Source organism: Oncorhynchus tshawytscha, linkage group LG16 (genome assembly GCF_018296145.1).
Source record: "Oncorhynchus tshawytscha isolate Ot180627B linkage group LG16, Otsh_v2.0, whole genome shotgun sequence".
Classification (NCBI taxonomy): Eukaryota; Metazoa; Chordata; class Actinopteri; order Salmoniformes; family Salmonidae; genus Oncorhynchus; species Oncorhynchus tshawytscha.
In genome coordinates this window covers 58,056,436-58,083,086 of record NC_056444.1, presented here as the reverse complement: position 1 = coordinate 58,083,086, position 26,651 = coordinate 58,056,436, and the positions used below count along the sequence as shown (strand labels likewise).

Below are 26,651 nucleotides of genomic sequence, written 5' to 3'. Positions count from 1 at the left end.
ACATACACATGGACTGAAATATTTGCCCCACAAGATTGATCTGTTTTTTAAAATGTTAATATTACCCTATGAAGACTGTTTGTGAGGGACTGTCTGCAAGCACCATTTCAACTATCTACCCCAAGTCAGTAAAAGCGATGAAAAGAAGACTGTCCATTTCCCCTGATGTCCAAATGGAGTAACCTAATAGTGGAAATGGTTTGATTATTGAGCTGTAGGACAGCCCTTCATTGGCCTCCTTTCCCCTTAGGCAATGAATTTGACTTCCATAGAGGAAGTAGACAGATTATTTGACAGTTTGTCTGTGTAATGACCTGGGTATGTAAAAGAGGACATCAGATGTGTGCAGGCAGACCAGGGACTGCCCCCGGGGCCTTGGGGTACCTCGGCTACATTAAGGATCTCTGAATTAGACTCTCGGGTTCAGTGCAGATTTCCTGTATAGGGTGTCCACTCAGTTAACCTTAGCATTGTTCTTACTTCTTGAATTATATTCAAGTTGATTTGGGACAGCAAGTAGCCTTGCAGTTAAGAGCGTTGGACCAGTAACCGAAAGGTTGCTGGTTCGAATCCCCAAGACGACTAGGTGAAAAATCTCTGTGCCTTTGAGCAAGGCACTTAACCCTAATTGCTCCTGTAAGTGCTCTGGATAAGAGTGACTGCTAAATTACTAAAATGTAAATTTGAGTAACAAAAGGAAGGACACTAGCTTAGGTACCAACAAGTTTCTGTGCGCATATCAATCGGATACGAACAGGAAGAATGCAGCTTTAGGGGTCAGTCTGACTTTGATTAACAAATGTTTCCCCTTTGCAAATCCCACCTACAGGTGTTTTACCTGGTCGTATTTAAACAAACAATGTTGACATTCAACTTTGGCCATATTTCAAACAATTCACTCTGACATCACACTCCACTCAAAGCTTAATTAGCATATCTGTTTGACGCTAAATTTTATTTTCCCCCCTCTTCAGTTCAAGCCTCATGCCTCCTGTTACTACCCGCACCTGTGTGAGATGATGCAGTTTGACCTGATCCCAGAGCTCCGCGCCGTCCTACGCCGTTTCTTCCTCCGCATCGGCTCCGTCTTCCACATCGCTGCTCCTGAGATGGGCCAGCCACAGCCCCCGGCACCCTAGGAGGGTCTGGAGATGGAACGGGGAGACTGGTGGGACTCTGAGGTGTATGGGAGCTCCCCTGTCAGAAGTAGGCGAGTGTGTAGTGATGCAAGAGATCGAAGCAAAGATTGTTACCCTCAGGGGCAGATGCTTTGAAAGTCATCAGTTCCTGTTTATCTCCTGCAAAGGAAAGGCTTGGAGTGTTGGTGATAAGTTCCGGTGCCCTACTGACCCCCTAGAAGTTCTAGAGCCCCTGCTGGGAGAAAAGCACTGTGACGGGACAGAGCTCTCTACTAACTGTTTCTCAACACTCTGATGTGAAATGTCAAATGTAATGGAAAATGAACTACAATTATTTATTGATGCTATTTTATATATATATATACACACACACACACAGTGCATTCAGATAGTATTCAGACCCCTTGACTTTTTCCACATTTTATGTTACATCGTTATTCTAAAATGGATTACATCGTTTTTCCCCCTCATCCATTGACACACAATAATACCCCATAATGACATAGCAAAAAGGTTTTTAGAAATTTTTGCAAATGTATTAAAAATATTTTTTTAAACAATCACATTTACATAAGTATTCAGACCCTTTACTCAGTACTTTGTTGAGTCTTGGGTATGATGCTACAAGCGTGGCATACCTGTATTTGGGGAGTTTCTCCCATTTTTCTCTGCAGATCCTCTCAAACTCAGTCAGGTTGGATGAGGAGTGTTGCTGCACAGCTATTTTTCAGTTCTCTCCAGAGATGTCGGCTTGGGTTCAAGTCCGGGCTGTGGCTAGGCCACTCAAGGACATTCAGAAACTTGTCCCGAAGCCACGCCTGCGTTGTCTTGGCTGTGTGCTAAGGGTTGTTGTCCGGTTGGAAGGTGAAAATTTGCCCAAGTCTGAGGTCCTGAGCACTCCAGAGCAGGTTTTCATCAAGGATCTCTCTGGACTTTGCTCTGTTCATCTTTCCCTCGAGCCTGACTAGTCTCCCAGGCCCTGCCTCTGAAAAACATCTCCACAGCAATATGCTGCCACCACCATGCTTAGTGATGGTGCCAGGTTTCCTCCAGATGTGACAATTGTCATTCAGGCCAAAGAGTTAAATCTGGGTTTCATCAGACCAGATAATCTTGTTTCTCATGGTGTGAGAGTCTTTAGGTGCCTTTTGGCAAACTCCAAACGGGCTGTCATGTGCCTTTTACTGAGAAATGGCTTCCGTCTGGCCACTCTACCATAAAGGCCTGATTGGTGGACTGCTACAGAGATGGTTATCCTTCTGGAAGGTTCTCCCATCTCCACAGAAGAACTCTGGAGCTCTGTCAGAGTGACCATCGGGTTCTTGGTCACCTCCCTGACGAAGCCCCTTCTCCCCAGATTGCTCAGGCCGGCCAGCTCTAGGAAGAGTCTTGGTGGTTCCAAACTTCTTTAATTTAAGAATGATGGAGGCCACTGTGTTCTTGGGGACCTTCAATGCTGCAGAAATGTTTTTGTACCCTTCCCCAGATCTGCCTCGACACAATCCTGTCTCGGAGCTCTAAGGACAATTCCTTCGACCTCATGGCTTGGTTTTTGCTGACATGCACTGTCAACTTTGGGACTTTATATAGACAGGTGTGTGCCTTTCTGAATCATGTCCAATCAATTGAATTTACCACAGGTGGACTCCAAGTTGTAGAAACTTCTCAAGGATGATCAATGTAAACAGGATGCACCTGAGCTCAATTTTGTTTTTGTTTTTTTATAAATGCAAAAATGCCTTAACCTGTTTTCACTTTGTCATTATGGGGTATTGTGTGTAGATTGATATGGAACTTTAAAAAAAAAAAAAATCCATTATAAAATAAGGCTGTAATGTAACAAAATGTTGAAAAAGTCAAGGGGTCTGAATACTTTCTGAAGGCACTGTGTGTGTGTATATATATATATATATCCTGTACCTGATTTTGTTTGTCCCATTTGTTGATTTGATTACTTTCTGTTTATAAGACTGAACAAACATGCATATTTAAATGCTAAAGCAAATAAAGAATAATTACTGAATATGCTGAAAAGTCCACTGGCAGAGAGGCTCATTGGAAACCTGTGTCGATAAGCAAATGATAATACAGTAAAGTATCCTCAGTATCTCCCATTGTGATGCGCTTGTTGATCTGATCCAAAAATATTGTAACTGATAGGCCTGATACCAAGGCTCATCCCTATTACTGTCCCTTTTTGTTATGTAAAATGTCTTCTTCATTTGATGTTATTGGTGGTTGGTTTTTGGCCTCCTGTGTTATTTGTATTGTAGTACAACCTGTATTGAGTGTCCCACTCTGAGATGGGCATTGATGGGAATGGCTTGCTGTGTTCGGGGCTCCACGGGTTCCAGAGTGAGTCCTAATGGATAAGCCCTATGGCTGCACTTGTTGGGTTGTTCCCCTGCCACCATTCCCCATTAATCACATTGTGTGAATCACTATGGCCTGTTTTAACATTCCCTATTTTACTCATTTGTTATTTTTTAATAATTTTATAGTGATTATTACATGCCAGTATACTTGAGGGGCTTGTTGAGGGGCTTGTTCTTTTTCAAATGTCCTATGTTTTCTCCCCAAACTGAGTCTTGGAGGGTTCCAATGTTCTGAGTGCAAAATTTAATTAATTGCTATTTTCTAGAATGAATATGTTGTCCTGTAAAGGTCTTCAAGGCAAAGCCCATGATATATAGCAAGGATGAGATTTTATTATCCCATTAAACTGTTCTATTTTTCTATTTTCCCTGTTCTGTTTTACACCTATTGAGTCTGTGTGAACAGAGCCCTCTCATGTATTAACTTTCCAGTACTTTATCAGCCTGTCAGTGAAAATACACCAGACAGGAGAAAGAATGAAGCAAAACCAAACGTTACTCCTAAACATGTCGGTGTATAGCTATCCACTTTACCATTTGTAGTTTAATACTGTCTACATTTTTTTTTAAGCAAGGATGTATGTAATTATTTGAAGTGCATTTAAATATTTTTAAGAAGCATTCCTCCCCCTTCCAACTATGAAATTCTACTTTTCCCTAAAGAATGGGGATCTATATATAAATATACAGTATATGGGAGAAATACAAACTGTAAAATAATTATACATATAAGTGCTATACATATTGTGATGTAATCTTCCAAGCATTTGGTGAAGTATTCAATAAACCTTGAATTCAGATCTATAGCAGCACTTTTGACTTGGGTTGCTTGTTTCAGTGGATGGAAAGTGTGAAATAATCTCAACTGTTGTAGGTTAGTGTAGCGATTTTTCTGGCTTTCTGACAATGCGTTTCTAAAGATGACCACCAGTGTGGCGCTGTAAACCCCCCAAACGTCCGAATGTGTCGAATGCAATTTGGGTGTAACAAAGGTTACCATGGAAATGTGTAACATCCTTTGTTTGGGGTGTAGCCACAGAAAAATTAACTAAATCTATGGTATAGCTAAATCTGTATGTTTATGTACTTATGTAAAGACTCAAACGTTTTTTAATTAAGAGATGTGCATTCATTTTCATCATGTAAACCCCCAGTATGTTAGGAATCGGTGAGTTGTCTTTTGATTATGAAAATGTTAGGTCGAAGAGGATTGACCCTCTTTTGGTAGGGTGCTAGCTAACTGTTAACATTAGCTAGCTGACGTTAACTTCCTAAACTCCCTACATCTCTATAGCTCGCCAGCTGGCTAGTTTATTCCACACAGGCAGCTTTTCGTGGAGTTGGATGAAGTAGGCATAATTTCATGACTGTGGCCGGAACAGCTATCTAGTAATGTCAGCTTTAGCCAGCTAACCTAGCCCAATACTTTTTACAGTAATGTTAGTTAACAAAAAATTGATAGCAAGCTTGCCAGAACAGCAGATCCGATTTGCTTGCTTACAGCAGCACTAGAGTCAGACAGTCTTCCTCTGAATGACAAAACGGTCTTAATCTAGTACAATCTTCTCGGGGTGACAGTTGGGATAATTTGGAGTACAACGCATTTTTCATCCCTGGATTGAGGTACGTTTTCCAAGCCATATCTCATGCCAGTTCGGTGATGTCTGCCTTGGCCATGCAGCATTTACGGTGATATAGCATCTGCACAAGTCAGGGCATTCATACTTCTTGCGCTTCACAGAAGAGATGTTGTGAAAGAAGTTAAGGAAGTGAGTTTGTGTTTATACAGAACCTCCTGCCCCCATCTACCATCAATCAATCATGACATTGCAGAGCTATACTGGAACCCTCCACATTGTTACAGAATTTGGGTGATACAGTATGGTGCTCAATTTTGCCTCTGCATGCCTCAGGAGGCTCTGCAAGTGCTTCACACCATCCATACAGCGCCTCCAACCGCATTTTTGGATCAAGCATAAATTGGCTCTTAATCTACATGGGAAGCCTGTCAGACCCTAGTGCAGTTGTAAGCAAGCGGGACGGATCTGCTGGTTAGCTAGCCAGTCAGTCTGCGAGTGCTCCTCTTGCTCCAGCAGAAATGTCGGATATGATCCTATTTGCTGATGTTTGGATTTCGTTTTGGACTTTGTGCCAACAATTCAAGTTTCTACAGTAAGCGTTTCGTATTGGTTAGCTAATCAGGTTGAATGTGCGGCTTTTAGTAGCTAACGTTACCTCCTAGCTAATTGTATGAGAAAATGTTTACGTCAGCTAAAGAACCACTGCACTACGAGCTAGCCATCAAATTAAATGGGAAAGACGTTAGCTAGCTAGTCAGAGGAAATATGACATTTATGTTACAAGCTTAGCTAAACTAGCTAGCTACATTCCCTTAGGTCTTATGTAAAGAAATTGTGAATTTAGACCCGTTTCAGTAGCAAAAATAGACATTTCAGGTGCAAGTCACAAGCCCAAAATAGTCATACAAGATGACTAGCGACGAATTATAGCTGGGACATTTAAAATTATGAGGTTGCCTCGGCATATTGCAAATGTAGCCAACTACCTTTTATGTTAAAATTGTAAAAACCATAGCCGATGTTACCCAACAAGCCATATTCGTGTGGGTGTGTGCAGTGGTTAAAGGTCTCCGACATAAGTGTTGATTGGTGGAAAATGGGGATCGGCTGCGTTTACACAATTATGATCTTTAAACCACTAATTGTTTGTTCGACCAATCACATCAGATATTTTCACAAAATATATTTTTCACAGATTAGATTGTTCAAAAAACCAATTAGTGAAAACAAAAGATCAGAATCGGGCTGCCTGTTTAAACGCAGCCTTAGTTACATGTTGGATTGAGAAATCTGGGCGCACACACGAGAGCAGGGGATTCACGACAGACAGATAGATACTCATACCACATCGAAATAGTTCATTTCCCTTCTCGGATTTTGACAGCAGGACTGGTACAATAGGATTTTTTTTTTAAAAGCAGCTCAGTGAAGTGTTGCCGTTGAAGACATTCCACTTTTGGTGTAGGTAGGTAAGATAACAATGTCCGTTGTAGACCGTCTGACTAGCTACGTGATGATAACATTAGCTCGTTCTGTTATGTACTGTTAGCTGGCTTTTTATCAACACTTCCTAAATCAGACGAAAATAAATTGACACTTTGAAACCTCAATACAAACGAATTACTGTAGTTATGTTTTGATAAAGTTGGAAGGTTACTTTGTCAGTCAATTTTTCAGTATTATTTGCCCTCAATTATATGGACGGGCTGTCATTTGATAAAAGTTAAATTAAAACGCTCCATGGAATTCGGAGAATTTAGCAACACGTGCTGGTTAGCGGTGGCTTATGTAAAGTTATTACGCTCAATAGTAGTCAATGCAACAAAGTAACCCACTAACTAGTCATTTCTAGTGTTCTTATTTTCGATTAGGAATCTTTGCTTGGAGTTCCAACTTATAAAATAGTCACTTAACGCTCCAGCCGTACTAGATAGTCCAAAATGTCACTATTATTACAATTAGAAAAGGTAAGGTGTGTATGAGGAAGATAGATGCACCTCGTTTCTCCCACGTGTTGTTTTGTGAAGGGTTATAAACAGGGGTCCTTGCTATCCGGGATCCTTCTGGTGTCACTACTCTATTGAAAATGACATTTTAAAATGGTTAAGGTTTTATGGTTAACGGTTAGGGTTCAGGACCAACAGTGGTCTTACTGACACGAATGCGGAAAGTAATGACGAAATCACAAATGTTTTATGAAGAAATAGGGTATCTACAAACAGGCTTGGTTAGGTTACAATATACATGTAATCTGTTCTAGTCACTAGTTACCTGACTCAAAATGATCAGTAATGTAATTTTGAGATTACCCGAACTCGGTCAAATAATCGGATTGCTTTCAGTTACTTTTGCATTACTTTCCAGGCATTTTTATGGATAAATGGGTTTAGTTGGTGAATGTGGCAGCCCATTCTGGCTTGATTTTAGAGTCCCCCATTTTGGCGTGTAGAGACATTTCTTAGTATTTAAGACCATTTCCTGAAATTCTACAAATTTTGCCATGGAGCTGAGAGATTTTAAATTTAAAACTAATTTTCTGCAATTCTATTCATTTTGGCTTGGCTAATGCAAAAACAATAATAATAATAATAACAAAATCATTGTTTTGGGAATTTCCAATTCTCCCTGACTGTCCAGCTTTTTATTTGGGTGATTGTTAGTTCTCAAAGATTATATTATTAAAAAAATATATATATTTATATATATATAGGTCCATTTATTTTTTCTACATACTTTGTATCAGGTTGTAGTCATTACAAGTTCGCACTTTCCAGCTTGAAAATTACACTTAGGTGTTCATTGGCAGAAAAATCCCTGCTTTACCCATAAGAGGCATTTAGAAGAAAACAAAAATAGACACCAAATGTGTTCAATGGAGCCATCATAGTGGTCTCTGACTTGTGGTCAGATTCACTCAGGTGGAACAAACTTGAATGTGCACCTTTTTTCAGTACTGAATTTAATGTAATTGAGAGAGAATTCTCGCACATCTTTTCTGAATTTTAAAGTCATTCAAGACGTAATCTAGTTTTTCTGAAGTATCTTTTATCTGAATACAGTAGTTTTGCTGGTAATGTAGCTGTTTAGTTTGTTTTAATTAGGTTATATGGACCTGATTTCATGTAATCGGTTATTCTCCAACCCTGTCAACAAAAATGTTTTTGTTCTTAGTTTGGGGTTTACTTGTGAAAATAAGTTAATCACTGCTAATACTTATCTGACTACAGGTTACTAAGTAACATTAGGTTAACTGTTATGTGTTCATACTAATATATATTACTGGCTATTCTTGCAAATAAGAATGTGTATTAACCTACCTGGTAAAATAAAGGTAAATAAATGCTGTTTAAAATAAAGTCTGTTGGAAGTCAGAGCACCATGCCCTGTCACGACTGTTCCAAAGCCATGGGGAAAAGGGGGGTTGTCTGTGGGGGCAGGCAGTTAATGACAAACATTGCCATCTGTTTCATCCCCAATTAAAGTGATGCACTTTGACCCCACCTGTCGAGGTCTAAATTTGCCCATTACAGCTCCCCTCCTCCCCAACCCACCTATGCTTATTGTGATGAATTATGTTCATTAAGATCTCCATTGTTCTCTTACCACAGGGTCTGAGCCATTACACCAGCCTTGTTTTTTTTTGTCTTCAAGATATCCATTTTCTGAATACAAAGAATGACACTGATTTGAAAAAAGAGGCCTGATCTGAAGGGGCGTGTCATTAGCAAGTAAAACCAAGACCCGGGGGCAAAGAAGAAACCCAAGGAAACGAATTATGACTTACAACAACAGAGAACTGGTGGTATACTATATTACCTATAAACTATCACAGAGAGACTACCCCTTCAACCACATTGGGCTCACAGAAGCTCCCAGTCGGACTGAGGGGGATGAGGGGGGACAGGTGGAAGGGGGGGCGGCAGTCACGACACACCCCAATGGCACAGTGAACGGGACGAGTCCTGGGACTCCACCGCGACAGTCTCCCCCCTTGTCCCCTCAGCGGACAATGGGCCTGGACGCAGTGAAAGAGGCATTGCGGGACTCTGCCAACGAGTTTGAGCTGCGTTATGCCAGAGCGTTCAGTGACCTGTCCTCCCAGCTACACATCACGCCGGCCACAGCCTACCAGAGCTTCGAGAACGTGATGGATGAGGTTTTCCGTGACGGTGTGAACTGGGGACGTGTGGTGGGCCTGTTTGCCTTCGGAGGGGCCCTCTGTGTAGAGTGTGTGGAGAAGGAGATGAGCCCACTAGTGGGACGGATTGCAGACTGGATGACTGTATACCTGGACAACCACATTCAGCCCTGGATCCAGAGCCAAGGAGGATGGGTGAGTCATGACTGAAAGATGTGTTTTGTGGAAAGGGCAGGGGTTAATTTTAGCTCTGGGTTTTTGAAGCATCAGTTTCAGAGGTCATTGATAACAGGATCAGATTGTGCACATTAGCACCCGTTGTCTCTGTGTGTTGCATCATGTCAGTTTGTGTGAGCTGTGTGTATCTGGTGCCTGACCTCTGATATGAGAGGCTGCTTTGTCAGCAAGGATAACCCAAGGAGAAAGAACCAGAGAGAAGATTGGGGGGGTTAGATGTTTGCCATTGATCAGCTTCATTGAGTTTGCAGCTGAATCGAAGTGAGCTCGTATGGCTGAGATCGTAGTCTTCATGGGTGGGATGAAGTATAGGCTTAGGCTAGGCTTTACAGATCGCCCTTTGTTTTCCCCTGGTTGTTTTTCACTTTCTCCTCTGTTCTGAGCCAGCTGCCTGCAGATGAAAGCAGTGATTTCTCTTGGGTCAGCTGAGAGAGGGGTTGTCATGTTCCTGGTGGGTGGGTGTGTTATGGGATGGAAGGAGGACACTGTTAAGGTCAGCTCTTTCTCTTTGTGTGGGCTGACATATGATTGAGTGTGGAATGGGAAGGGGATGTTGAAACAGTCTCAAACGATGAAAACTGGCATTTGATTGGGTACATTGTGTGGGTAGGGGCCATCAGATTGGATGGTGTCTTCTGTTGCTTGCAGAGCTGAAATTGATTTTAAATTATTTTAAAACAGGCAGATAACTGACACACAGCTCTGCATCTGTCATATTCTGCCATCACACCTAGAAGCACCAGAATAAATACCTCAAACCACAAGAAGCTTTTAAAGTGAATAGTAACTCATCACTTTCAAGGTCTCTATTTAAACAAAGTCCAGACTGTATTAATGTTTGTGCAATTTAATGCTGATAAAACACCCAAGCACATGTCCCTTCCTATACCTGAGCTCTTTTCCCCCAATCACCTTAATTAATCTGAACATTGTTCTTACTGTCATCAGGTGTTGAATGTTGCCCTGAGCTGAAGACATGAATGGCCAGAATATTGAATGGAATAGTGTGTTCAGTCAAGTAGTTTGGTTTCACTTCTCCTTGTGATGTTGGAATAGCACCTCAGTCAGATGTAATTTCCTCAAAGTGTGTCGTTTGGTAGACACACACGCATCCGAACTTCAGTTAGTATTGTATGGCTTGAAGGCAAAACAAAGTGATCACAACGTGCATTCCTCAGACCCATACTCCTATGCACATACATTAACATACTGTTTATCTTTATGTTATCTCGCTTATACAGGAACAGTCGCAATTCATCATTCCATACTGGTCACAAAATGCACACAAGTCTAAAGTAGCTAAGAGATTTGAATTTGTCTGTGGTTTCTATGTCATGAAGAGAACAATCGCACACACACACGTCTCTGTGAGTAGCACCTGGGACATCCCCGCACTACTGGGGGGAGGGGAAAAAATTACCCTATATTTCCCGATAACAAATGCCCGCTCATTTACTTATTTCTATCGAACTCTCTTATGTGGTTTTTCTCTTGTCACACTAACCTGTTGAACCACCTACACATTCTCTTTGTTCCTGTCCTCAGGAACAAAGAGACGCGCACACACACACACACACACACACAGCCGTTGGCAGCTGTAGGATGTATAGAGAAGCTATTACCTGATTGTGTCATAAGAGAGAGCAGCTAGTCCAGGGGTACTCCAATACTATTTGAGAAGGTCGGTTACCACAAATGTCCCTGCTGACTCCCATTTAAAATTCTGTGTATAATAAGGGAACTAAGAGGAAAGAAAGAGGATTTGAAAGTGAATGGAAGGAGTCAGTAGATTGAGAAATAAGGACAGGGAGTGAGGTGGAATCCTCATTGAGTGAAAGGGAAGCGTGTTAAGGCTTAAACACACCAAGGATACTGTACTTCGCACCTCTGCCCAGAGTGTCGGCAGTCAACTTTTTGTGTAGTGTAGCTAGTAACATGATTTGATTTTGAATGAAACCGCTGCCTGTTTCGCTGCTGAGAGTCAATGGAACAGCTAGCGATATTCTGACTCGCAAATGGCGACGCAAACTGTTTAGCGAGCGTTAGCTAGTAGGGTTGGGTGGTATTCAGTTTTAGTTTGAACAATTCTGATGAAAAGCAGGTGGGAAAATGCCCTCTTTCTTACTTGTCACTCCTGTCGGCTCCCTCACGTGGAGGTTTGTGCGCTCTGATTAGCTCAGTCAAGTTGTCGGCCCTGACGAGGAGGGTGATTCAACAAGTAGAACAGCAAGCTCGGCGGAACGCAGCAGGTATGTCTTTTGTTCTAGCAAGAGAACATCAAAAGCTGGGACCGAGCGATTGAAAAACGGCTTCTATCAAGGCCATCGGACTGTTTACTAGCCATCACTAGCCGGCTTCCACCCGGTTACTCAATCCTGCACCTTAGAGGCTGCTCCCCTATATACATAGACTTGAAATCACTGGTCACTTTAATAACGGAACAATAGTCACTTTAATAATGTTACATATTTTGCATTAATCATCTCATATACTGCATTCTATTTGACTGTCTTAGTCTATGCTGCTCTGACATAGCTCATCCAAATATTTATATAGTCTTCATTCCTTTCCTTTACTTGAGATTGTGTGTATTGTTAGATATTACTGCACTGTTGGAGCTAGAAACACAAGCATTTTGCTACACCTGCAATAACATCTGCTAAACACGTGTATGTAATGTAGCCTACTGCTATATTGCCTGTACAGGAGGGATGGAGAGGTGGTGGGGTAGGCAGGCAATGGAGGGAGGGAAGTGCAGGTTGTTGGGAGGGCGAATGCCAGAGGGGGTTTGGGTTATAACCAATTATGGGTGAATAGTATCTGGATGTGCTCGGTAAATGCTTTTGTTCTGGCCACACTAGCGTAGCACACCCCCCTGCAGGGTTACACCTGAAAGACAGGCCCCCATATAGCAAATGAACACATTCTTTTTTTTATTTTATTACAGGAAATGTATTATGACAATGCGTAGATTAGCTCTAAAATGTATCTGACTCATGGCAAAATGTGTAAAATAGCACAAGATTATCTATACAACTGCAAATTTCTCTGCCCCAAGGATTCAATAACAATAATATATTGTTTGGAGGGGGGCTATGCTCGGACCTTGCTCTGACAGACTTGTAATGTAGTAATGGATAACTCATTTGGAATGTCAGTGGGAGAGGGCAGCTCTGAGAATGATAGTTGGGACTGGGAAGAGGGGGAGGACGCAAATAGAGAAACTATTCCATTTCCTGCGTTTATCCTTTGTCTCGGAGGTCTTCATGAATCTCCTGTGACAGTGCTTTACCTCAACCATAGCCTTTACCTAACACATGACATCATACAAGCCATATTTTACTCTTACATCAGACTTTATTCATATCCTATTTATATACTCTGGAACAGCTGAGCTCTTGCCATTGTCCTTCTGTGGGCATTTTATAGGCAGCACATATTTGCTCCAGTGGCATTTTAAATAAAACACACGTGCGCATTACCAATGCACATAGGATACCCAGATACAGACAACACGCCTATTCCCTGCCACAGTGTCTGACTGACCGAAAGGACAAGGAGATCGTACCCCCGGGACCTATCAACCCTCCCTTGTCTTCCTTTCCCAACCACCACACACTAGCAGACGTTTCAGGGAGGACAGGCAACAACACGCCAGCGTCATGTGTTCTTATGTCCCGCTCACCATCATGTTCTTCTGTTTGTTTACTGATCATCCATTTCTTTCGATCCGTTTGACTTGATCACCAATCACGACTGATTGTATCCTCCCCCACCTCTCCCTTGATAGATGAAGCCTCTGATAAAGCCCCCCACCCCCACACACACACAGGTAATACGTGACGTGCAGTCATAATGACTGTCACTATGCACTTATGTAAACGCATAGTGGCAGTCATTGTCATCAATAGATTGTGGATGATCTGGACTTTGTCTCTTTCTCTAACCACAGTGCACAGAATACCCACAGCCTTGTTTGCAGTTGTTCAATGGTAACAGTATTGTGTGCTCAAACGACCCCCATTATCTGTGTACACACTTATTTTTCCCAAGCCTGTGTGTTTTATGTTGAGTATAAATTGTTTCCTTGTGTGTTCAGTCTTCCATCCATGTATTTTGTGTTGATGTTCAGTGTGAGTGATGGTGTGTCAGTGACTGAGTGAAAATAGCAGTAAACAGATGGTGTGATTCCGTCTCCCTCAACCTTGTCACAGAACCATCAGTCTAAGGCAGTAGGTTTGATGCTGAGGGGAGGAGGAGAGACTGGGCCAATCCATTGCACCGGGATTGTAGGGGAGCGGATGGGGGGGGCTCCGCTCAACTCAACTCAACTCACCTTCAAGGAAGGTTGGGCACTCCTCCGGGGTTGGACGGGGATCCAGCCACCATCACCTGTATGCTACAGACTGGATGGGATTGCAGGATGCAGCCAGGGGACAAGAAACTAGTCAGTGTCTAGGGATCCAGTGCATTGGGAAAGTATTCAGACCCCTTGTTTTCATTCACATTTTGTTACGTTACAGCCTTATTCTAAAAATGTATTAAATTGGTTTTTTTTCCCCTCATCAATCTACACACAATACCCAAATAATGACAAAGCAAAGGCAGGTTTTTATAAGTGTGCAATAACTGATCACATTTACATAAGTACTCAAGACCTTTTACTCAGTACTTTATTGAAGCACCTTTTGGCAGCGGTTAGAGCTTTGAGTCTTCTTGGGTATGACGCTACAAGCTTGGCACACCCATATTTGGGGAGTTTTTTTCCATTCTTCTCTGTAGAGCCTCTCAAGCTGTCACGTTGGATGGGGAGCGTCGCTGCACAGCTGTTTTCAGCTTTCCAGAGATTTTCGATCGGTGTCAAGTCCAGACTCTGGCTGGCCAACTCAGTCATTCTGAGACTTGTCCTGAAGCCACTCCTGTGTTGTCTTGGCTGTGTGCATAGAGTTGTTGTCCTGTTGGAAGGTGAATCTTCACCCCAGTCTGAGGTCCTGAGCACTCTGGAGCAGGTTTTGATCAATGATTTCTCTGTACTTTGCTCTGTATATCTTTCCCTTGACCCTGACTAGTCTCCCAGTACCTGTCACTGAAAAACATCCCCATAACATGATGCTGTCACCACCATGCTTCACTGTAGGGATGGTGCCAGGTTTCCTCCAGACATGACACTTGGCATTCAGGCCAAAGCGGTAAATCTGGGTGTCATCAGACCAGAGAATCTTGTTTCTCATGGTCTGAGAGTCATTAGGTACCTTTTGGCAAATTCCAATATCATGTGCCTTTTTTTTTTTACTGAGGAGTGGCTTCGGTCTGGCCACTACCATAAAGGCCTGATTGGAGTGCTGCAAAGATGGTTGTCCTTCTGGATGGTTCTACCATCTCCACAGAGGAACTCTGGAGCTCTGTCAGAGTGACCATCGGGTTCTAGGTCACCTCCCTGACCATGGTCCTTCTCCCCCGATTGCTCAGTTTGGCCGGGCAGCCAGCTCTAGGAAAAGTCTTGGTGGTTCCAAACTTACTCCGTTTTAAGAATGATTTGAGGCCACTGTTCTTGAGGACCTTCAATGTTGCAGAAATGTTTTTGGTACCCTTCCCCAGATTTGTGTCTCTGAGCTCTAGGGACAATTCCTTTTGACCTCAAGGCTTGGTTTTTACTCTGACATGCACTGTCAACTGTGGGACCTTTTTATATAGACAGGTATGTGCCTTTTGCAAGTCATGTCCAATCAATTGAATTTACTGCAGGTGGACTCCAAGTTGTCAACCTCAAGGATGATCAATGGAAACAGGATGCACCTGAGCTCAATTTCGAGTCTAATAGCAAAGGGTCTGAATAGTTATGTAAATAAGGTATTTCTGTTTTTTATTTTGAACTAATTTGCAAATATTTTTTAAAACCTGTTTTTACTTTGTCATTATGGGGTATTGTGTGTAGATTGATGAGAAAAATAATATTTTAGAACAAGGCTGTAACGTAATAATGTGGAAAATGTCAAAGGGTCTGAATACATTCCGTGTAGATTGTTGTTGACAACAGTGGATCTCTGGTCTGACTTCGTATGTGTTGGTTAGTCTGCGTAATGAGGTCTTGCCTAATTGTGCCGTCCATTTAGCGGCAACTCCCCTCACTTTACAGTGCCTTTTAGAAAGTATGCACACCCCTTGACTTTTTCCACATTTTGTTGTTCCAGCCTGAATTTAAAATGCATTACATTTTTTGGGGGGGGGGCGCAACTACCTCCACACCTCCATTTAGAGCAAAAAGGAGAACACTGTATTTGTGAAAATCTCCCCTTTCTATTGTGGGGTCATATTAGTTTGTAGTTAAAACAGTTCGAATGCTACAGACAGTTGGCACATCAGCGATACCAACTTCCGATGCGACCTGTGACACTTTTGGTGGAACACACCATCGTGTTTGTGAGCGTCTCATCTTTCCATAGTGGTCATTAGTTTGTAGCCCCGAACGTTTGGACGCTACTTTTTTTTTTTTTTTCAGGATTATCATGGTCTGACACACCTCTGTAGCTCGGCCACCTCGGTGGATTTGAGATGCAGCCCATGCAAAAAAAAAAAGATTTCTAGCTAAAACTGATGGATTTTGATGGTCATTTGTTTTATTATGTTGCTTCGATTGGCGCTTAGGAGCATAGTGGTGGCTGCATCATGTTATGGGTATGCTTGTTTGTAATCGTGCTGGTCTGGAGAGTTTTTCAGGATAAATAAACTGAATAGAGCTAAGCACAGGCAAAATCCTAAACCTGGTTCAGTATGCTTTCCATAAGACAATGGGAGATTAATTCATGTGACAGCAGGACAATAACTTAAAACAAGGCCAAATCTACACTGGGGTTGCTTAACAAGACAACATTGAATCTTCTTGGGTGGCTGAGTTTTTACTTCAATCTTTTTGAAAGTCTATGGCAAGACTTGAAAGTGGTTGTCTATTAATGATCAACAACCAAATTGAAATAGCTTGAAGAATTTTGAAAAAAATGAGCAAATGTTGCACAATCCAGGTGTGGAAAGCTGTTACAGACTTACCCAGAAAGACTCACAGCTGTAATCGCTGCCAAAGGTGCTTCTACAAAGTATTGACTCCGGGTGTGTATACTTATGTAAATAAGATTTCTGTATTTCATTTTCAATACATTTGCCGAACTTTCTAAAAACATGATTTATCTTTCATCATGGGTATTGTAGAAATCAATTTTGAATCCTGGCTGTACCACAACAAAATGTGGAATAAGTCATGGGGTAGAAATACTTTCTGGTGGCAATGTATAGCTTCTATCAGCCAGCGATGTGGAAGACTGACCTGCAACACTACTGGCTCACTTGGTGTACTTCAACGCAGCTCGCCATCAAGCTTAGCATCACCACACTGAGCAATGAGCCATCACTGTGCTCTAAATATGGCTGCATGCATCTGATTCTGCATGGCGCTCCAGACATCCAGCTGTGCTGATCTGGCTCAGTCTCAGTGTGCAGCAGGGTGGTGGTGGCTAGGTCTTCTGCATTTGGCAGTCGGAGTCTGGGGCATCATGTAACCTACTGTACAACCGTCATGCTAATAGGGCTATAGCAGCAGATGCATTACTGTTGCTACTGCTGGGCCCTGGAGACACACAACCAGGACTTTTTGAGCAGCGTTAGTTAGCTACCTGAGATGGGGTCAGAATGACTCAGCGACACCATGAATGTCTTCTGTGTGTTAGTTGTATAGAACTAGAGCAGTTGTAGTCTGTTTTTTGGTGCACTCTTGGTGGAAACATTGGGCCTGCTTGGCTGCTGCTCTCTGTTCCAGTTCTGAGCAGGCTTAGTGTGGAAAATCAGGTCATGAGCAATTCTCCCCCCCTCCCTCATTCTCTCTCCTTCCCTCATTTTCTCTGCTTCTCTGAATATCTGCCTCTCTCTGTCCCTCTGAGTATCTGTCTTTTGCTGTTTCAATTATTTGCTGCTTTATTTGACTGTATAGGCTACATCTAACCCCTCTCTTTAGCATGTTCTTCTCTCGCTCTTCTCATAACTGATATCAGATTATGGGATTAGTGTAGTAGCTGTGATGTATGAAACTGACAGATGGTGATAATGGTGCCCAACAAATATGACAGAATCTGATAGCACTGTAATGATGATAAAGCTGACTATTATCCTCATGATCATTGCCAACCAGTTGAATAACAAGGTAATAACAACAAAGCCATATTGTAGAATTATTTCTTTTCTTTTCGCTCCTGCCCTTCTTGCTCCCCTCACTATCTCATTAATCTCTTCCTCTGGCATAGACTCATGTTCTCTTTTCTCCCCCTCTTTTTCTCTCTGACAGATGGTAGGTCTTTGCTGCTTTTTGTAAGGGGTGTTAGTGAGGGTGAGTTTTTTGGGGGGGGTTTCAAGTTTGTGGCACTGCTGGTGACAAATTTCTCTGTGGCGGCTGTGGTCCCTTTTTTCCTAGACTGTACAGAGTGCAGTGGTGACAGAATGGGAGCTGCGCTGCTGGTGAGACCCAGTGAGGAGGGGAACAGATTGGTGTCTGAGCCTGAATGTCCTGACTCATTAATCTCCTCTTTAATTCATGGATTCACCTCCGGATGGATCAGCAGGGACACGGATACAGAAACCCATTAGAAGAAGACAAAGGGGTCAGACCCTCAATGCCAGATCTGTCATGTGTAGAACCTGCAGTAACTGTAACAGCCACCTGGGATGTCACCATCAAGTTCCTTGATCCCTATATACCTCCTTACCAGACCACATCCTAGCTAAAGTATTGTTGTCTCTAACTTCACCCTTGCGTGGGTGTTTTAATTAAAGGGGCATGAATGGCAGAGTTGCTTAGTGTGGACTCTTGTGTTTAATCAGACAACAGTCTTTATAGCTAGATGGTGTTCTCCTTGAGCAGGCAAAGTTAAAGGCAGAACAGAACCTACCCCCGGGGATTTGCCTGGTTTATTAACCCCCCCCCACACACTGCAGTGCCCCATGGTTTGGCACAAAGCCCGACTCTCACACTCTCTGTATGCATCAATGCAGCATCACATGATGGCAGATAAAGGGTCAAACTGTGGTCAATATGAGCATATTCAGTTTACCATATTTGGCCAGCAGCAAGATGACCTCAAATGTCCTAAAACGCCACGGTTACTCAAAAAACAACTCTGATGTGATATGGAATTGTACTTTTGCACCAGAAGCACAACATGTCCTGTGTGTTGCAATAAGCAGGAAGAGTTGAGCAGGAATCGCTTTGGACTAGACTTAGCCAGTCTAGTGACGGCTTCTTCTTTACTCTGTCATCCTCTTATGTTAAAATCCCCCCTCCGCTCTTGATTGTAACCAGCACCCTGTCTACGGTCACACAACTGGGTCACAGAGAGACTTCGTTCGTTATGACTCGGCAAAGGTCAGAGGAAATTCAAAACATGTCCTTCTTATGAGGTGATGTACTCATAACTCAAGTATTGGATTCAGTTCAGATCTCCAGCCCAATCACTGAAGAATGCAGCATTTGACAGGACATCCGGCCAGTGTGACCAATAGGTTTTGCAACCCTCCATTGTCTTTCGTTGGGCTGGTTTAAAGCCTATTCTGTCTTTTTCTATTTGGATGCCTCCCAGGGCCATGCCAGTATTCTGGAGTTCACAGAAGTAGTTGAACATTCTGGGTTACTTTCTGCATTTGAATGGAACGCTCCCCTTTTGCATTGTTTTAATTCTTTAGCAACCATGTCCTGCTGCCGGTTATCCCTTCTGCTTGCCAGACTGACACTTCTATTGAAAGAGACCTGACCAGATCAGCTGCTGCTGAGTTGTTTGAGAGGCTCTGGCCAATTCAGCCTTTCTCTGGGGAATTAAGGGCTCTATTATGGAGAGAAACACTTTGGTTTAGACTCCAAATATTGCTTCAAGTCTCTAAAGTAACCAATTTCATGAAAACAATTTAAGTGTTCTGACTAATCTAGTGGACAGTGTTTCACCATGGAGACATGGTTACAGGTCATAATGGTGGTGCAACAGTGAAGTAACCGATTACAAACTCAGGGGCCGGTGTTGATTGCCTTAATGTTCTGTCTCAGGAATCTAGTCTTGGGCAATCTATCAGATCTGAGCACACCGATCAGCTGCTCTCTGGTAACCATGGCAACATTCAAATGAAACTTTATTTTTCCTCTGTCCCACAAACCCTTCTCACTCTTTCCCTCTTCCCCCCCCCCCCTTTTTCTTTCTTCAGCTAATGGTTGAAAAACACAGAGAACCTGAAGTTGGAAAACACATTTTAGAATGGCTGCTGCTTAGCACCTCACATCTCTGGGGAATAGGTGGAAAAGTCTTTATGGAGAGAGCAAGCAAGTTTAGGCTTAGCTACCTTGCAGTAGTGACTGAGACTGAACCAGTCAAACACGTACACATAAATATTACAATGTGTCAGTGTGATTTACTGCCTGTAATTTAACATGTAGGCCTTTTCAAAACCCAGTTCACTAGGAAAGTGTGTTTATACAGTAGGCCTATATAGATTCAATTGTGTGTGTGTGTGTGTGTGTGTTACAGGCATGCCTGGGCAGGTACAATGCGCTTCAGAGATCGATAAGCACTGATGACTACAGGGTTGAGTATGTTGCTGCCGTGATGATGGATCGCAGGGAGCAGTGTGGTACTATTGCTCCATTGTGCAAGACAAACAAAGATGCATAGATGGTATGGTAGAAAAATAGGGAGAAAGGGACAAGTAGCTATTCGGGAGAGGTGAAGTGAAATCTAGTATGTTTCATGAAAAAAATTACGTTCGATTCCACCTGTCACTAATTGTCTCTGTACTCTAACATGCCTAATCGTAATCACAAACCGCAATCTTTATTCTCTACACCCACAACATTTCTCCCATACCTCTTCAAGGAGTTCTCACAGGGAGCGATACTCTCCATGGCTTCACCTCTTGTGAAGTGCTGCTGGTTCCTGTGCTAGTTACATGTTGATATTCCTTTTTAGAATCTACTCGCACACGCCTACAGTAACTTAGGTTGGCCCTGGTTGTTTTTTTGACAAGTGTTTCCACCGGAATCAATTAGTCAAGTGTGCAGTGATGAATGTGAACACTTTGGGTGTAATTGACAGTATTCATGAGAGAGTGTTTGTATCTGTAGCCCTGCAGTATTTTCTGTCTGGCAGTGCTAGCTGAAGGTCCTCAAGACTGGTCATTTTTAGCGTTTCGTTAACTCTCTGTGCCTGATAAATGATTCTCCATCTCTATTGCGCTGTTATCTGCCCAAGACATGTCACCGCACCCACTCCTTTTTCTCAGAAACGGCCTCCTAAGAAATCAATCTCTCGGTTCTTCAGAAGCCCTTTACCAGACTCGCACACATGCGTGCATTCATTACAGTAGACTTTTTTTCTAGAGCAACTTACAGGAGCCATTAGGTTTAAGTGCCATGCTCAAGGGCACATCAACAGTGTTTTCACCTTGTCGACTCTGGTTTCGAACCAGCAACCTTTCGCTTACTGGCCCAACATTCTTAATCACTAGGCTACCTGCCACTACACATGTATACACACAAACATGGCCGTCTTGGCTCTTTCCTGCTGTTTCTGTGCTTCCCTCTTCCCATATTCCATTGTTAAGTTTTCTTCTTTATTGTTGAAGTCAGCAGGGAGGAGGAGTGATGTATCACCCTGTTAGAGCGGAAGGAAGCAGGGTGTCAGACGCACACCACACATCTTTAATCAAATCAGCATGTTTGGAATGTCTCCAATAATTGCCTTATTTGAGGCTGTGTCTGATTGGGCTCTTCTGAGTCCCCATATGCATGTTCAGTTATGTCAACTATTTGATTTATAGTAATCCGTTTTGTTTCAGAATGATTTTGTTTATTTTACTGCCCAGTCAAGACCGTCCACTATTCACTGCACTAAAGCACCCACCCCAGCCAGCCATTACATCCGTGCCAGACACAAGCGGATGAATCAGCCAATGTGCGCTTGTTCCCTCTTGTGGCTGTAGCCAGAACTGCAGAATGTTATGTCAATGTTCTGGGTTGTTCTCGAATGAATTACTGGAAGGGGTGGGCTAAGGATGACATGATGGTGGTGAAATTGTCAACAAGGAAAGTTATTCACTTGGGGGTTACTGCAGTTCAAATGAATGGCATGGGGAGGTTTTGTGATGGTGGAAGTGCCAGTGACATTTTATATTTTCGTCTGTCGTATCGAAGCGATGATTGATGAAAATGTCAACACTTTTTTTCACCCGCTCATCAGCCCATTGCTTCTTGCTAGTACCTTACTATTGTAGCTTGGAGGTGTAGGGACACTTGTGGGTGTGAGGGGTGGGGATTGATTTTGTGTGTGGTTGTAAATTGTCTCAGCACACATTAAGCTTTGCCAACTAATTCTGATTACTTTCTAATCTGATTTGGCTCTGATTTTAAGATTACTGCATTATATTGTAAAGGGTGTAATTTCACCTAATTCTGTTGATTTTAAGGGAGGCTCTCATGTCTAATGCTGTTAGTGTTGTGGTTGCAAGTTCACTTTCCTCATATAAAGCCTCTTATTTTGCTATAGGCTACCAAGTGCATACCACGCTGGCTTGCTTCTGAAGCTAAGCAGGGTTGGTCCTGGTCAGTTCTTGGATGGGAGACCAGATGCTGCTGGAAGTGGTGTTGGAGGGCCAGTAGGAGGCACTCTTTCCTACTCTTCCTTTTCTGAAGGAATATCCCAATGCCCCAGGGCAGTGGTTGACACTGCCCTGTGTAGGGTGCCGTCTTTCGGCTGGGACGTTAAACCGGTGTCCTGACTCTCTGAGGTCATTAAAGATCCCATGGCACTTATCGTAAGAGTAGGAGTGTTAACCCCGGAGTCCTGGCTAAATTCCCAATCTGGCCCTCAAACCATCACGGTCACTTAATAATCCCCAGTTTACAATTGGCTCATTAATCCCCCTCTTCCCTGTAGCTATTCCCCAGGTCATTGCTGCAAATGAGAACGTGTTCTCAGTCAACTTATCTGGTAAAATAACGAATGAATAAATAAAATAAAAAGTGCTAACAGTCAATATCTGGATAATGTGTGTAATGCTTGATAGTGTATATGTTAACATGACCTGAATATAGACTGGTTTTCATCAAGCTGTCCGCTCAAGAGGAAGCTTCTCACTGATTGCCAGTGCTTGTAATCTGGTTCAGGTTATTAATCAACCTACCAGTGTATTTACAAAGACTACAGGAACTATATCATCTACATGTATTGATCACATTTTTACTAATGCTGCAGAACTTTTTCTAGTGCTGTATTCAGACCCATAGTATAGTTGCTATATTTAGAAAAGCCAAAGTTCCAAAGGCTGTGTCTCAAAATAGTGTATAAGAGATCATACAAGAGGTTTTGTAGTGACTCCAATGTTGAAGATGTTTAAAGGATTTGGTCTGATGTGTTTAATGAGCTTTCAGATGCTGCGCTTGATGCATTAACAAGGTTTCTTCCAGTTATTGACATGCACCTATTAAAGCGACTCTCCAGTACTTTTGTAGTAGTTCTGGAAATGGCACTCAGGAGCCAGTGGTCCCTGAAAATTGCATACTATGATACATATGGGCACCACATCATTGCGCATCTTGCTAGCTGTCACTCAAATCGATCATTTGACCAGATCCAATGCTTCAGTGCAGCCTTTGATCTTATTGAAAATAATCTGTTATTGGAAAAACGGATGTGTTATGGCTTTACATTCTCTGCAATATAATAGGTTGAGTGCTTTCTGTCCAATAGAACAGTGTCTTCTTTAACCTCTCTGGGATATCTAGCGTCCCACCTGGCCAGAACCCAGGGAAAATGCAGAGAGACAAATTCAAATTACTATTTATTACTATAAAATTTAAACTTCATTAAATCACACCTGCAAGATAGCAAATTAAAGCTACACTTGTTGTGAATCCAGCCAACATGTCAGATTTCAAAAAGGCTTTTCGTCAAAAGCAAACTATGCTATTATCTGAGGAAAGCACCTCAGTAAACAGAGAAACCATATTTCAACCATACAAGCGCGACACAAAACGCAGAAATAAAAATATAATTCATGCCTTTGACAAGCTTCTTTTGTTGGCACTCATATATCCAAAATGTCAATTTATTTGGCGCGTTTGATCCAGAAAAACACCAGTTCCAACTTGCTCAACATGACTACAAAATATCTCAAAAGTTACCTGTAAACCTTGCCGAAACATTTCAAACTACTTTTGTAATACAACTTTAGGTATTTTAATGTAAATAATCGATAAAATTGAAGACTGGATGATCTGTGTTCAAAACAGGAAGAAAACAAACTGAAGCATGCTTTCTGGTCACGCGCCTCTATCTAACAGTACACTTCAAGTGACCCTCGTTCAAGATGGCCGTACTTCATTACACAAAGGAATAACCTCAACCAATTTCTAAAGACTTGACATTCAGTGGAAGCGATAGGAACTGCAAGAAGGTCTCTTTAAATCTGGATTCCCAATCAAACCCCATTGAAGTGACCTCAACAAACAAAAAAATCTGAATGGTTTGTCCTCAGGGTTTTGCCTGCTAAATAAGTTCTGTTATACTCAGACATGATTCAAACAGTTTTTTAGAAACTTCAGAGTTTTCTATCCAAATCTATTATTAATATGCATGTCTTATCTTCTGGGGATGAGTAGCAGGCAGTTGAATTTGGGCATGCATTTCATCCGGACGTGGAAATACTGCCCCCGGTCACCAAGAAGTTTATTTTTTTATTTAACCAGTAAGGGCTCATTGAGATTAAAATCTATTTTTCAAGAGCGCCCTGGCCAAGATAGGCAGTACCAAGTCATTACAAAAAACTTAGACAGACAACATGAAAAACTACAAGTAAAATCTAGTAAAAACCATTGAATTCACAAGAGTATAAAACAGCAAATTAAAAACATTGACAGGTCAGGGAATCAGCCTCAAAATCCTTCATCAGTGATTTAAAAACACCAATCGGGACAAGTTCTTCCAGTTTAAAAGTATTTTGTAAGGTGTTCCAAGACTATGGCGCAGAGTACATAAAAGCCCTTTTACCAAATTCAGTTTGGACATTTGGAACAGTTAGCAGAATAAAGTCCAGTGACTAATGGAAGCTTCTCTCATGTAAAATATAAAGTGTGGTAATCCGCAAGGCAGCGGTCTTGGCCCTTCACTGTTCTATTTTTACTAATGATCTACCACAAACTTTGAACTAAATTTGACGAACTGACTAGTTGGAAAGGTGGCATCCTATGACAGTGCCACATTGAAAGTCACAGCTATTCTGTAAGGCCATTCTACTGCCAATGTTTGTCTATGGAAAGTACATGGCTGTATGCTCAATTGTATACAGAATCCACTAATTTGAAGGGTTGTCCACATACTTCCTTTTTATTTATTTTTGTGTGTGTACTTACCCCACCAGACTTGCCACTCGGCGACTCTTCACTGTCCCCAAATCCAGAATGAATTCAAGGCCACGCACAGTATTGTATTGAGCTATGATCACATGGAACCCATCTCAAATTACTCAAACAAAGCACAACACTGCTACCCTGTTATATCTGACCTAGTTAAGGTATATGTAGTAATGTAAGTCTGTTTTTTAAATGGAAATTTTAAAGTACTTTTGTCTTTTTTTGTGTCAGACTAGCTAAAGCCATTGGCTGTTGGGGGATCTAAATCTAAAACTCTTGTGGTAACGCCCTCTCTCTTGTCTCCAGGACCGGTTTGCAGAGATCTTTGGGAAGGACGCTGCAGCTGAGAGCAGGAAGTCTCAGGAGAGCTTTAAGAAGTGGTTGCTGGCGGGGATGACACTGGTTACAGGAGTCATCGTAGGGTCACTCATTGCTCAGAAACGCCTGTGAGATCGACAAGCACAGACGCCATCTTGTAGGGGGGGAAATGAAGGAACTTTTTTACTTTTGTATTTCTCCTTTATTTGCCAAGAAAGGACATGTTTACGGTTTAACCTTACATCCCACAATGCACTGAGGTCTCGTTGACTGTTGAGATTAAAGAGAGTGATGGTCACTAATGTTACCCTCATCAAACACCTCCTTGCAACACCCTAAAACACAAGAAAATGGAGGCGGATAGAACTGTCTTGGACCAAATGTTCCTCAGTTTCCTTTTTACTCTTTCCTGTATCTTCTCCAATTGCTGTATTCATTTGGTTTTACAAATTTACTTTCATTTTGCATGACGTGCTCCATCTATAGGCAAGTCTGTGCTGATGGGGATTTACTAGCCCCATCTCTGAGGTTAGTCTTGTTGATGATGGTCTCTAACCCCAAAAAAAACTTGCCACCTGTAAAAGAAGGGGGGGGAAATGGCACTGAAAATCATCTGTCCACCTCAGTGTAGTTTTGACATGGCTGCTTTGTAGATGCAGTGCACTCCAAACAACCTAGCCAAAAGACAGCCAATATCACACTCACTAGCTCAATCTGTTAATTGTAAATGTTTTTTTTTTTTTCATCTCCAAGTTGTAAGTGTAACAAGTGATTGAGACAGATTTCGATCTTGACTAGTGCGCCATGTCAGGCGCATTGGCCTGTAATGAATGAGGTGATAGCTTTCCATGTGTGTTCATTGGTTTGTGTATTTTTTTTTTTTAAACCATTAAAACCCACGTGATAATTTCCTGTCCTGATGGTGGTAACTGCGTACCTGACACACACACCGCCCTGTCTAGACAGAAAACACAAGGTGCACAACAAACCAAGAGCCAGTGATGAAGAGGAGTATTTATTCTAGTAGCTGTTGGTACAAAGGCTGTTTTCTTATTATAATGGAGGAAAAGATTGTTCAGTATTTACGACTTGCAACACAGCCTAATGATTTGTTTCGCTAATAAGATCGATGAATGAAGCAGAAAAGCTATTTAGTGGGTTAACAGATCCGTTAGACTTCTAACGTGCATATAGCTCTTGAGACATGAGAAACTGTTGGCAGGCAAGCTTCAGGGCGGGACCCATTCAACCTGCCACCTCTGTCTCCGTGCCTTCGTTTCCACACAATGTGGCACATTCATTTCTGTTCTCCCTGTCACCGCAGCTGAGGGCGTGCGTCACTCAACACAGGCCCACCTGATGTTCAGAGCACATCTCCTGTCAAACCTAGTCGACAGAGACAGGGGAAAACCATTCCTTAGTTTCCAAACATCTTTA

At 42.2% G+C, this 26,651-nt stretch overlaps 2 protein-coding genes across 6 annotated transcripts in view; both read left to right on the top strand.

The window, feature by feature from the left end:
- Window positions 1-1,584, top strand: part of LOC112215999 (ADP-ribosylation factor guanine nucleotide-exchange factor 2 (brefeldin A-inhibited)) — a 36,054-nt gene extending 34,470 nt beyond the window's left edge. For both annotated transcript variants that reach the window (XM_024375547.2, XM_024375546.2), the window contains exon 39: window positions 975-1,584. In XM_024375547.2, the coding sequence (XP_024231315.1) occupies window positions 975-1,139 (165 nt within the window). In that variant the 3' untranslated portion in view covers window positions 1,140-1,584. The remainder of the gene's footprint in view (window positions 1-974) is intronic.
- A 3,929-nt stretch (window positions 1,585-5,513) lies between these two features.
- LOC112215997 (bcl-2-like protein 1) lies at window positions 5,514-26,130 on the top strand. 4 transcript variants are annotated; one of them, XM_024375540.2, is made up of 3 exons: window positions 5,514-5,686; window positions 8,703-9,427; window positions 25,203-26,130. In XM_024375540.2, the coding sequence occupies exons 2-3, from the start codon at window positions 8,870-8,872 to the stop codon at window positions 25,344-25,346; spliced, it is 702 nt and encodes a 233-aa protein (XP_024231308.1). In that variant the 5' UTR covers window positions 5,514-5,686; window positions 8,703-8,869; the 3' UTR covers window positions 25,347-26,130. The 4 variants fall into 4 exon arrangements, with proteins under 4 accessions (XP_024231308.1, XP_024231310.1, XP_024231307.1 ...); XM_024375542.2 differs by lacking the exons at window positions 5,514-5,686; window positions 25,203-26,130 and adding exons at window positions 5,705-6,559; window positions 20,020-22,252; XM_024375539.2 differs by lacking the exon at window positions 5,514-5,686 and adding an exon at window positions 5,734-6,559.
- Window positions 26,131-26,651: the final 521 nt, after the last annotated feature.